The sequence below is a fragment of the Theropithecus gelada genome, chromosome 12 (assembly GCF_003255815.1).
Source record: "Theropithecus gelada isolate Dixy chromosome 12, Tgel_1.0, whole genome shotgun sequence".
Taxonomy (NCBI): Eukaryota; Metazoa; Chordata; class Mammalia; order Primates; family Cercopithecidae; genus Theropithecus; species Theropithecus gelada.
The window spans coordinates 114,298,897-114,311,039 of record NC_037680.1 but is presented as its reverse complement, the minus strand read 5'-3'; the positions used below and the strand labels follow the sequence as shown (position 1 = coordinate 114,311,039).

The following is a 12,143-nucleotide window of genomic DNA, read 5'->3' as shown; positions in this document are numbered from 1 at the left end:
AGGTCAGGAGTTCAAGACCAGCCTGGCCAACATGGTGAAACCTTGTCTCTACTAAAAATATAAAAATTAGCTGGGCATGGTGGCAGGCACCTGTAATCCCAGCTACTTGGGAGGCTGAGGCAGGAGAATCGCTTAAACCTGGGAGGTGGAGGTTGCAGTGAGCCAAGATTGTGCCACTGCACTCCAGCTTGGGCAACAGAGTGAGACTCTGTGTCAAAAAAAAAAAAAAAAAAAAGGAAAGGAAAAAAAAAGTTAAATGAAAAAATTTTACATTTTAAAAAAGTAAAGGAGGGGGGTGCCTAAGATGGCCAAATAGGAACAGCTCCATCCTCCAGCTCCCAGCATGAGCGACACAGAAGATGGGTGATTTCTGCATTTTCAACTGAGGTACCAGGTTCATCTCACTGGGGCGTGTTGGACAGTCTATGTTGGTCAGTGGGTGCAGCCTGACCAGTGAGAGCTGAAGCAGGGCGAGGCATCGCCTCACCTGGGAAGCACAAGGCAGAAAGGAATTCCTTTTCCTAGCCAAGGGAAACTGAGACATACAACACCTGGAAAATCGGCTATGAAGAGAGCAGTGGTTCTCCCAGCACAGAGGCTGAGATCTGAGAACAGACAGACTGCCTGCTCAAGTGGGTCCCTGACCCCTGAGTAGCCTAACTGGGAGACATCCCCCACTAGGTGCAGACCAACACCTCACACCTCACATGGCTGGGTACACCTCTGAGACGAAGCTTCTGCCAGAGCAAGAATCAGACAGCAACACTCGCTGTTCAGCAATATTCTATCTTCTGCAGCCTCCGCTGCTGATACCCAGGCAAACAGGGTCTGGAGTGGACCGCAAGCAAACTCCAACAGACCTGCAGCTGAGGGTCCTGACTGTTAGAAGGAAAACTAACAAACAGAAAGGACACCCACACCAAAACCCCATCAGTACGTCACCATCATCAAAGACCAAAGGCAGATAAAACCACAAAGATGGGGAAAAAGCAGTGCAGAAAAGCTGGAAATTCAAAAAATCAGAGCGCATCTCCCCCTCCAAGGAATGTAGCTCATCGCCAGCAACAGAACAAAGCTGGATGGAGAATGACTTTGACGAGCTGAGAGAAGGCGGCTTCAGTCGATCAAACTTCTCAGAGCTAAAAGAGGAACTATGTAACCAGTGCAAAGAAACTAAAAACCTTGAAAAAAGAATGGAAGAATGGATAACTAGAATAATCACCGCAGAGAAGACCACAAACGAACTGATAGAGATGAAAACCATGACATGAGAACTACGTGACAAATGCACAAGCTTCAGTAACCGACTCGATCAACTGGAAGAAAGACTATCAGTGATTGAAGATCAAATGAATGAAATGAAGCGAGAAGAGAAGTGTAGAGAAAAAAAGAGTAAAAAGAAATGAACAAAGCCTCCAAGAAATATGGGATTATGTGAAAAGACCAAATCTACGTCTGATTGGTGTGCCTGAAAGTGACGGGGAAAATGGAACCAAGTTGGAAAACACTCTGCAGGATACCATCCAGGAGAACTTCCTCAACCTAGTAAGGCAGGCCAACATTCAAGTTCAGGAAATACAGAGAACACCACAAAGATACTCCTCGAGAAGAGCAACTCCAAGACACATAATTGTCAGATTCACCAAAGTTGAAATGAAGGAAAAAATGTTAAGGGCAGCCAGAGAGAAAGGTCGGGTTACCCACAAAGAGAAGCCCATCAGACTAACAGCAGATCTCTCAGCAGAAACTCTATAAGCCAGAAGAGAGTGGGGGCCAATATTCAACATTCTTAAAGAAAAGAATTTTCAACCCAGAATTTCATATCCAGCCAAACTAAGTTTCGTAAGTGAAGGAGAAATAAAATCGTTTACAGACAAGCAAATGCTTAGAGATTTTGTTACCACCAGGCCTGCCCTACAAGAGATCCTGAAGGAAGCACTAAACATGAAAAGGAACAACTGGTCCCAGTCATTGCAAAAAAATGCCAAAATGTAAAGACCATCAATGCCAGGAAGAAACTGCATCAACTAATGAGCAAAATAACCAGCTAATATCATAATGACAAGATCAAGTTCACACACAACAATATTAACCTTAAATGTAAATGGACTAAATGGTCCAATTAAAAGACACAGACTGGCAAATTGGATAGAGAGTCAAGACCCATCAGTGTGCTGTATTCAGGAGACCCATCTCACATGCAGAGACACACATAGGCTCAAAATAAAGGGATGGAGGAAGATCTACTAAGCAGATGGAAAACAAAAAAAAACAGGGGTTGCAATCCTAGTCTCTGATAAAACAGACTTTAAACCATCAAAGATCAAAAGAGACAAAGAAGGCCTTTACATAATGGTAAAGGGATCAATTCATCAGGAAGAGCTAACTATCCTAAATATATATGCACCCAATACAAGAGCACCCAGATTCATAAAGCAAGTCCTTAGAGACTTACAAAGAGACTTAGACTCCCATACAATAATAATGGGAGACTTTAACACCCCACTGTCAACATTAGACAGATCAACGAGACAGAAGGTTAACAAGGATATCCAGGAATTGAACTCAACTCTGCACCAAGCGGACCTAATAGACATCTACAGAACTCTCCACCCCAAATCAACAGAATATACATTCTTCTCAGCACCACATTGCACTTATTCCAAAATTGACCACATAGTTGGAAGTAAAGCACTCCTCAGCAAATGTCAAAGAACATAAATTAGAACAAACTGTCTCTCAGACCACAGTGCAATCAAACTAGAACTCAGGACTAAGAAACTCAATCAAAACTGCTCAACTACATTGAAACTGAACAACTTGCTCCTGAATGACTACTGGGTACATAACAAAATGAAGGCAGAAATAAAGATGTTTTTTGAAACCAATGAGAACAAAGATACAACATACCAGAATCTCTGGGGCACATTTAAAGCAGCGTGTAGAGGAAATTTATAGCACTAAATGCCCACAAGAGAAAGCAGGAAAGATCTAAAATTGACACCCTAACATCACAATTAAAAGAACTAGAGAAGCAAGAGCAAACACGTTCAAAAGTTAGCAGAAGGCAAGAAATAACTAAGATCAGAGCAGAACTGAAGGAGATAGAGACACAAAAAACCCTCCCAAAAAAATCAATGAATCCAGGAGCTGGTTTTTTGAAAAGATCAACAAAATTGATAGATCGCTAGCAAGACTAATAAAGAAGAAAAGAGAAGAATCAAATAGATGCAATAAAAAATAATAAAGGGGATATCCCCAACGACCCCAAAGAAATACAAACTACCATCAGAGAATACTATAAACACCTCTATGCAAATAAACTAGGAAACCTAGAAGAAATGGATAATTTCCTGGACACTTACACTCTCCCAAGACTAAACCAGGAAGAAGTTGAATCCCTGAATAGACCAATAGCAGGCTCTGAAATTGAGGCAATAATTAATAGCCTACCAACCAAAAAAAAGTCCAAGACCAGACGAATTCACAGCCAAATTCTACCAGAGGTACAAGGAGGAGCTGGTACCATTCCTTCTGAAACTATTCCAATCAATAGAAAAAGAGGGAATCCTCCCTAACTCATTTTATGACCCCAACATCATCCTGATACCAAAGCCTGGCAGAGACACAACAAAAAAAGAGAATTTTAGACCAATATCCCTGATGAACATCCATGCAAAAATCCTCAATAAAATGCTGGCAAACTGAATCCAGCAGCACATCAAAAAGCTTATCCACCATGATCAAGTGGGCTTTATCCCTGGGATGCAAGGCTGGTTCAACAGATGCAAATCAATAAACGTAATCCAGCAAATACACAGAACCAAAGACAAAAAACCACATTTTTATCTCAATAGATGCAGAAAAGGCCTTTGACAAAATTCGACAGCCCTTCATGCTAAAAAATCTCAATAAATTCGGTATTGATGGAACGTATCTCAAAATAATAAGAGCTATTTATGACAAACCCACAGCCAATATCATACTGAATGGGCAAAAACTGGAAGCATTCCCTTTGAGAACTGGCACAAGACAGGGATGCCCTCTCTCACCACTCCTATTCAACATAGTGTTGGAATTTCTGACTACAGCAATCAGGCAAGAGAAAGAAATAAAGAGTATTCAGTTAGGAAAAGAGGGAGTCAAATTGTCTGTTTGCAGATGACATGATTGTATATTTAGAAAAGCCCATCATCTCAGCCCAAAATCTCCTTAAGCTGATAAGCAACTTCAGCAAAGTCTCAGGATAGAAAATCAATGTGCAAAAATGACAAGCATTCTTATACACCAGTAACAGACAAACAGAGAGCCAAATCATGAATGAACTCCCATTCACAATAGCTTCAAAGAGAATAAAATACCTAGGAATCCAACTTACAAGGGATGTAAAGGACCTCTTCAAGGAGAACTACAAACCACTGCTCAGTGAAATAAAAGAGGACACAAAACAAATGGAAGAACATACCATGCTCATGGATAGGAAGAATCAATATCGTGAAAATGGCCATACTGCCCAAGATAATTTATAGATTCAATGCCATGCCCATCAAGCTACCAATGACTTTCTTCACAGAATTGGAAAAAACTGCTTTAAAATTAATATGGAACCAAAAAAGAACCTGCATTGCCAAGACAATCCTAAGCCAAAAGAACAAAGCTGGAGGCATCACGCTACCTGACTTCAAACTATACTACAAGGCTACAGTAACCAAAACAGCATGGTACTGGTACCAAAACAGAGATATAGACCAATGGAACAGAACAGAGCCCTCAGAAATAATACCACACATCTACAGCCATCTGATCTTTGACAAACCTGACAAAAACAAGAAATGGGGAAAGGATTCCCTATTTAATAAATGGTGCTGGGAAAATTGGCTAGCCATAAGTAGAAAGCTGAAACTGGATCCTTTCGTTACTCCTTATACGCAAATTAATTCAAGATGGATTAGAGACTTAAATGTTAGACCTGAAACCATAAAAACCCTAGAAGAAAACCTAGGTAATACCATTCAGGACATAGGCATGGGCAAGGACTTCATATCTAAAACACCAAAAGTAACGGCAACAAAAGCCAAAATTGACAAATGGGATCTAATTAAACTAAAGAGCTTCTGCACAGCAAAGAAACTACCATCAGAGTGAACAGGCAACCTACAGAATGGGAGAAAATTTTTGCAATCTACTCATCTGACAAAGGGCTAATATCCAGAACCTACAAAGAAATCACACAAATTTACAAGAAAGAAACAAACAACCCCATCAAAAAGTGGGCAAAGGATATGAACAGACACTTCTCAAAAGAAGACATTCATACAGCCAACAGACACATGAAAAAACGCTCATCATCACTCGCCATCAGAGAAATGAAAATCAAAACCACAATGAGGCACCATGCCACACCAGTTAGAATGGCAATCATTAAAAAGTCAGGAAACAACAGGTGCTGGAGAGGATGTGGAGGAATAGGAACGCTTTTACACTGTTGGTGGGACTGTAAACTAGTTCAACCATTGTGGAAAACAGTGTGGCGATTCCTCAAGGATCTAGAACTAGAAATACCATTTGACTCAGCCATCCCATTACTGGGTATATACCCAAAGGATTATAAATCATGCTGCTATAAAGACACATGCACATGTATGTTTATTGCGGCACTATTCACAATAGCAAAGACTTGGAATCAACCCAAATGTCCATCAGTGACAGACTGGATTAAGAAAATGTGGCACATATACACCATGGAATACTATGCAGCCATAAAAAAGGATGAGCTCGTGTCCTTTGTAGGGACATGGATGCAGCTGGAAACCATCATTCTCAGCAAACTATCGCAAGAAGAGAAAACCAAACACCGCATTTTCTCACTCATAGGTGGGAATTGAACAATGAGATCATTTGGACACAGGAAGGGGAACATCACACACCAGGGCCTATTGTGGGGGAGGGGGGCGGGATAGCATTAGGAGATATACCTAATGTAAATGATGAGTTAATGGGTGCAGCACACCAACATGGCACACGTATACATATGTAACAAACATGCACGTTGTGCACATGTATCCTAGAACTTAAAGTATAAAAAAAAAAAAAAAAAAAGTAAATAACTCCTGGGTTAAAACCATAAATCACAATGGCAATGTGAAACATTGCTAACTGAAACAGTCTACATCAACACATATGGGCTGCAGCAAGAGTGGCACATTGAGGGGTGCACCAGGGAAGCAGAAGGAACATCTGGAGCGTGGGAAGGGCACAGGAGCCGCCACTGGGTCCCACTCATGTGGACAGATGCACGAGCTAAGCTGCGGGTGAAGAACCGACTCCCAGGATCTTCAGGAAAATGATTTTCTAGAATGGGCAAAGGGTCAGTACTACCATCCAAGAACAAGGCTGAAACAAAAACAGGTATAAACAAAAATGGAATTTACCACCAAGAAGTCTGCTCTAAAAGAACCTTTACAGTATGTACTTCAGGGAGGAGGAAAATGATTCTAGTACAGTCTGAGACACTAGCCGGAAAGACATATAAAATGGCCAATATGTAGCTACGTCAAACAAACATGGGTGATGAAAAACAACAACACAATTGTATTATCTGATAAGTGGGATTTAAGAAGGTCAAAAGTATTTATGTGTGTATGTACATGTATATGTACACATATACATGTATGTGTGAGGGTGTGCATGTCAGGCTCCAAGAAGGGGAGGGCCCGAGGCTCTGACAGCATTTTCAAGGGGTTGCACACTTTGCTGGTGAGGGGCTAAGAACTGAGGTAGCATGGAGGGGCATGTGGGTGAAAAATGATTTTTAAAGAGGAGAGAAGGCCAGGCGTGGTGGCTCATGCCTGTAATCCCAGCACTTTGGGAGGCCAAGGCAGGGGCCAACATGGAGAAACCCTATCTCTACAAAAATATAAAAATTAGCCAGGCATGATGGTGGGTGCCTGTAATCCCAGCTACTCGGGAGGCTGAGGTGGGAGGCAGAGTTTGCAGTCAGCCGAGACGGTGCCATCGCACTCCAGCCTGGGCAACAGAGTCAGACTCTGTCTCAAAAATAAAATAAAATAAAATAAAGTAAATTTAAAAAACAATAAATAAATAAACAAAATAAAGAGGAGAGAAATGGCATCTTTGGTTTCTCCTCCATAGTCCCTTTCCTATAGTTTAAATACAAAAGGAGTGATTCTTTCCTTTTTTTTTTTTTGAAACAGGGTCTCACTCTGTCACTCCAGGCTGGAATGCAGTGGCACGCTCATGGGTCAAAGCAGCCTTCACCTCCCAGGCTCAAGGAATCCTCCTGCCTCAGCCTCCCAAGTAGCTGAGACTACAGGCACAGGCCACCACACCCGGCTAATTTGTTTTTTTGCACTTTATGTACAGACAGGGTTTCACTATGTTGCCCACGCTGGTCTTGAACTCCTGAGCTCAAGTGATTTGCTCACCTCAGCCTCCCAAAGTGCTAGGATTACAGGCGTAAGCGATCGCGCCCGGCCTGAGTGATCCTATTGAAACATAAATCAACATAAGCCCCTCCTTTGCTTAAAACTGCAGTAGCTCCCACTTTACTCACAGGAGGAGCCCAAGTCCTGTCCACGGCCTCCACGGCCCTGCCTCATGGGCTGGGGTGCTCTGACTGCTCCCTCTGCCCCTTCACCCCCTGCTCACCGCTCTGACTGTTTCTTGACAAAGGCAGTGCCTTGCCCCCAGCTCCCCTGCACGTGCTGATCCTTTGCGTGGAAGGCTTTCTCCCAGGTCCGCCTGGCTCACTCCCTGGGCTGTTCAGTCCTGTTCTTACATGCCACAAGAAGGAAAGTCTTCCTTGGCCACCTACCTAGAACTGGGCCATTCCGCACCCCCGCCCCTCTGCTGCCTGTGGTCACTTTTATTGACCTCCCTCTTCCAGAGCGTAGGCTCTATGGAGGCAGAGACTTCTTTCTGTCAAGGTCACAGCTGCATCTCCAGCACCTGAACCCATGCTCGGCATGCAATGGATGCTGTAAATATTTGTTGAACGAACAACTTTGCCAAGTGTCTTCAGTAAGGTAAAATATGTGTTTTAATTGGGAAGCATGGTAATTTGGGAGTGTGACCAGCAGGTGGAGTGACAGCAGCTCAGTTTCTCAAGGGCACTTTCCACAGGGTGACCTGAGGCAGCTGTGGCCTGGCCCTGGTGCCACACCCAGCTCTTGGCCACAGCGGGCCCATGGGCTCCTGGTTCCTCTACCTGGGCTCATTCTGCATGACGCAAAAAATATGCGGAGCATAAGAGGCCTGGCTACTCCTTTATCTCATTACCTTGATGTTTATGGACAAGACCTATAGGAGATGCTCAAAACTGACAGGTCAACTAGTTGATGCCAACAAGGGTCTGCCCTTAAGCACTAACTGGCTGAGTCATGCCTTCCTTTATTAAGACGCCAGCACTGCAGAGTGGTGTGGGATGATCTGACAATGACCAGCCCAGGGGCAGATGTCACAGTAGTGAATCCTCCCTGTACTGTTCCCACTAGAGAAATACTTGCAGCCATTCTCTTCCTAGAAATTGCCTAGGAAATTTACCTCTCTTTGGAGTTTCCGTTTTTCCGCCTTAAGTTCATCTTCTATTTTTTCTGCATTTTCAGCCGCTGATTTGTAACGTGATACTTGACTTTCTAACCTTATTACCTAAAAGGTAGAAAAAAAACATACGTATCAATTGATAGGCCTGTTTTCTTTCTTCAGTTTCTTTACTTTGAGATCAAAGGGTGTGATTTAATAAAATGGGAGAATACACCATGTAAATACTTATAACATTTTGGACTATGGTGTGGGTTTGAGCCAAGCAAGCTATTATTAGTTCTTATTTCTGGGCGACCCCGTGTTGACACGATGGGGACCCATTTCCTCTGACCCCATCCACCAGGGTCGTTTCCGCAGTGCTGGCGCCTTGCTGCCTCCTGCTTCTCCCACTGTGTGGGGCTGCTCTGTTGGAAACAGAACAGTGTGTCCAGGCAGAATGGTGCTGGTAAGGGATGGGTTCCACCAGGACCTCAGCTCCAGTCTAATCTCTCCTGGGGTGGTGGGGGTGGGAGGAGTAAAGGACAGGGTGAGGAGTGAAAGGAGGAGGCTTAGGCATGGCATTCCCCAGCCAAGATTCTGAGATGAGAGACCGCAGCAGCGAAGGCCTGCCAGACACCTTCATTCTGCTGCAATCAAAAGCACGCATCATCTCTACACGAGCTGTTCTCATTTTTGTTTCTATAAACATTCCAAAAAGTTCCAGCCAAGTATACCCTGTTTTTTTCCTCTCTTTCTAGCTAGAACAAAATTGCCCCAGGGCCCAGTGTGCTAGAGGCAGGAGTGCCCTATGTCTAGACACCAGGGAGAGCTGGCCTTGCTGCAAGAGACAGGCTAAAAGCCCAGGCAAGAGGGACGTCCCAGATGATGTGGTTTGTTAATTAGCTAAATTATTTATTTATTTATTTTATTTTTGAGACAGAGGCTTGCTCTGTTGCCCAGGCTGCAGTGCAGTGGTGTGATCTCAGCTTACTGCAACCTCAGACATTCCAGTTCAAGCGATTCTCCTGCTTCAGCGTCCTGAGTAGCTGAGATTACAGCCCCTTCACCCCCTGCTCACCGCTCTGACTGTTTCTTGACAAAGGCAGTGCCTTGCCCCCAGCTCCCCTGCACGTGCTGATCCTTTGCGTGGAAGGCTTTCTCCCAGGTCCGCCTGGCTCACTCCCTGGGCTGTTCAGTCCTGTTCTTACATGCCACCATGCCCAGCTAATTTTTGTATTTTTAGTGGAGATGGGGTTGGCCAGGCTGGTTTCAAACTCCTGACCTTCATTGATCCACCCATCTCAGCCTCCCAAAGTGCTGGAATTACAGGCGTGAGCCACTGCGCCCGGCCAATTAACTACATTATTTTTAAAGAACAAAATTTTAAAACACTCCCAAGCCACATTAGCTATTTTCTACAACTAACTGTTGTTGATAAAGGATTAGTATCTATTATAACAACTTAAATTCTAAGAATTCTTTCCTTCCTACTTGTTCTCTGTAAGAAACGGATGGAAAGACTTGCTGTCCTAACTTATCCCTCTCAGGACATTTTTTGGTTCTAAAAATCTTGGCTTTTTTTGGTCCTCAGCCTTTCAGGGCTATTTCTAGCAAGTAAAACTCCAGTCAATCATCAGTTCTGCCCGTTGTTGCTTACACGTACATTTTGTTCTAATGCAGTTATCTCTTGCTCAGATTTTGCAAGTTTAAATTTGAGGTCGCTGATCTGTCTGTTGGCATCCCCTAAAGGTTGAAAGAGAAGGAAAATCTGTTAAGCTCTTGGGCTTTTCAAATATTAAAACAATAGTTACTGGGAACCAAGCCCTTACTTTGTAATCATCTTGCAAATCTGTTAGTTCTGGTCCTGCCTCCACAACCTCCCAGAGCTGAGAGTAGAAGGCACTCTCTCCCCATGAACCCAGGCTGGGAAAGTGCCTTCCGCCCCTGTGCTTGGGGCAGCAGACCCCAGATAAGAGAGTGCCTGCCTATGAGTAAAGAAAACAAAGAAATGGTGGGGGGGTTGGGAAAAGGGGGGAGAGAGACTGGGCATAATTTTATCTCCCTTAAGACTGTTTCTAGTTTATTGGCATTAAAAAAGCCTTTCTTTTTTCTTTTTTTCATACAATCAACAGATCAAAAGATGGCTGTATCCAGCAAAGTAAATGTGGTTTCCATCAGCACAACATGTGGTGCTATCTTGGCACACATTTTTGGGCACCTGTTCTATTTCATAGGGTCAGAGAGAAATAGCATTGTTCTGTCCACCTACCCATCCTTGTGCTTCTATTTTCAAGGGCTTTTGTGGGGATGAGAGGGAATGAGGGCATTTTTTGCCGTGACAGTTTTCTCTGCCAGCACAAGTATACTAAAGCAGCACATATGAAAGCATTTACTTCTACACAAGAGTTGACATTTACTTTGTAGGTCCATTACATGCATGTCTGTCCCGTTTTCCAAGACATCATCTTCAGATCGAAGATTGTCTAGTTTGCCAATCTTCTGTCTCTCCTCCAGCTGCCCTTTGAGTTTCTTAATCTGAAAACACCCGCCAGTAAAACATGTTAATTTCTCTATTCTGAATGAAACCAAAAAGCTGAAGTTAGAGCCCATCAGAAAGGAAGCAGCATGTCAACTGACAGAAGGAACTTTCTGTCCATCAGTACTCTTCTCAGAAATACAATTCAATGTACAACGAATGAAAAATGAATTATACTGTAACTCTGGGAGAAAAGTCATTTCTAAAGTGAAATTCTTCTAGGACTCAGGAGGAGACTGTACATGAAATACCTGCAATGTTTAAGACTCAGTGAGTCACTGTGCTATTCACTTTCTCTTTATTTACTAAGAAACCAGAAAGGGCCACTTGGAGCCTTCTGGGCTCCGATATATTGTAATTAAGTCCCCCAAAAGTCGAGTGCTTTCTCAGAGTCCAGGCAAGCTGCAGGTGTGTTCAGAGGCGGTTTGTCAGCTTTCAGGGAGGTGGCCTCTAGCTAGCTTTCCCTTCTCTAAAGAATCAGGTCCAGTCGTCCTTTGGTAGCTGTGGGAGATTGGTTCCAGGACCCCCTCAGACACCAAAATCTGTGGATGCTCAAGTCTCTGATGTAAAATGGTGCAGTATCTGCAGAAACCTACATGAATCCTCCTGTACACTTTAAATCACCTCTAGATTCCTTTTAACACCCAATACAACGCCTACAACTCACTTCATTCGCGTGGATTCAGTGCAGGACTCCGTGCAGGGCAAATTCAAGTTTTGCTTTTTGGAACTTTGTGGAGTTTGTAGTTTTTTTTTTTTTTAATATTTCAATCTGTGTTGGTTGAATCCATGGATATGGAACCCATGGATGTGGAGGGCTGACCGTATAGTTGGAATTGCAGTTAACAGTCAATGACTGCAGAACTTTCTGGCATCTAGTTGGTGGGGTCTCCGGGGGCTTTTCATGTTTAACTTTCAATCTATGAAAATTGTTGCAGGTGATTGCCCGCCTTCCTACTCCACACATCAAGCATAGGAGACCCCTAATTAAAAACAAACCAAAAGTGCATGCTGCTTTAAGGAAGTAAGTATAGAACTCATGAACGCATATTTTCAAAAGATCATA

General features: G+C 43.3%; 1 protein-coding gene across 2 annotated transcripts in view; it reads right to left on the bottom strand.

Annotated features, from left to right (window-relative positions):
- LRRFIP1 (LRR binding FLII interacting protein 1) overlaps window positions 1–12,143 on the bottom strand; it is a 167,532-nt gene that overhangs the window by 4,362 nt on the left and 151,027 nt on the right. For both annotated transcript variants that reach the window (XM_025404134.1, XM_025404135.1), the window contains 3 exons: window positions 10,959–11,076; window positions 10,205–10,284; window positions 8,563–8,667 (listed from right to left, as the gene is read on the bottom strand). In XM_025404134.1, the coding sequence (XP_025259919.1) occupies window positions 8,563–8,667; window positions 10,205–10,284; window positions 10,959–11,076 (303 nt within the window). The remainder of the gene's footprint in view (window positions 1–8,562; window positions 8,668–10,204; window positions 10,285–10,958; window positions 11,077–12,143) is intronic.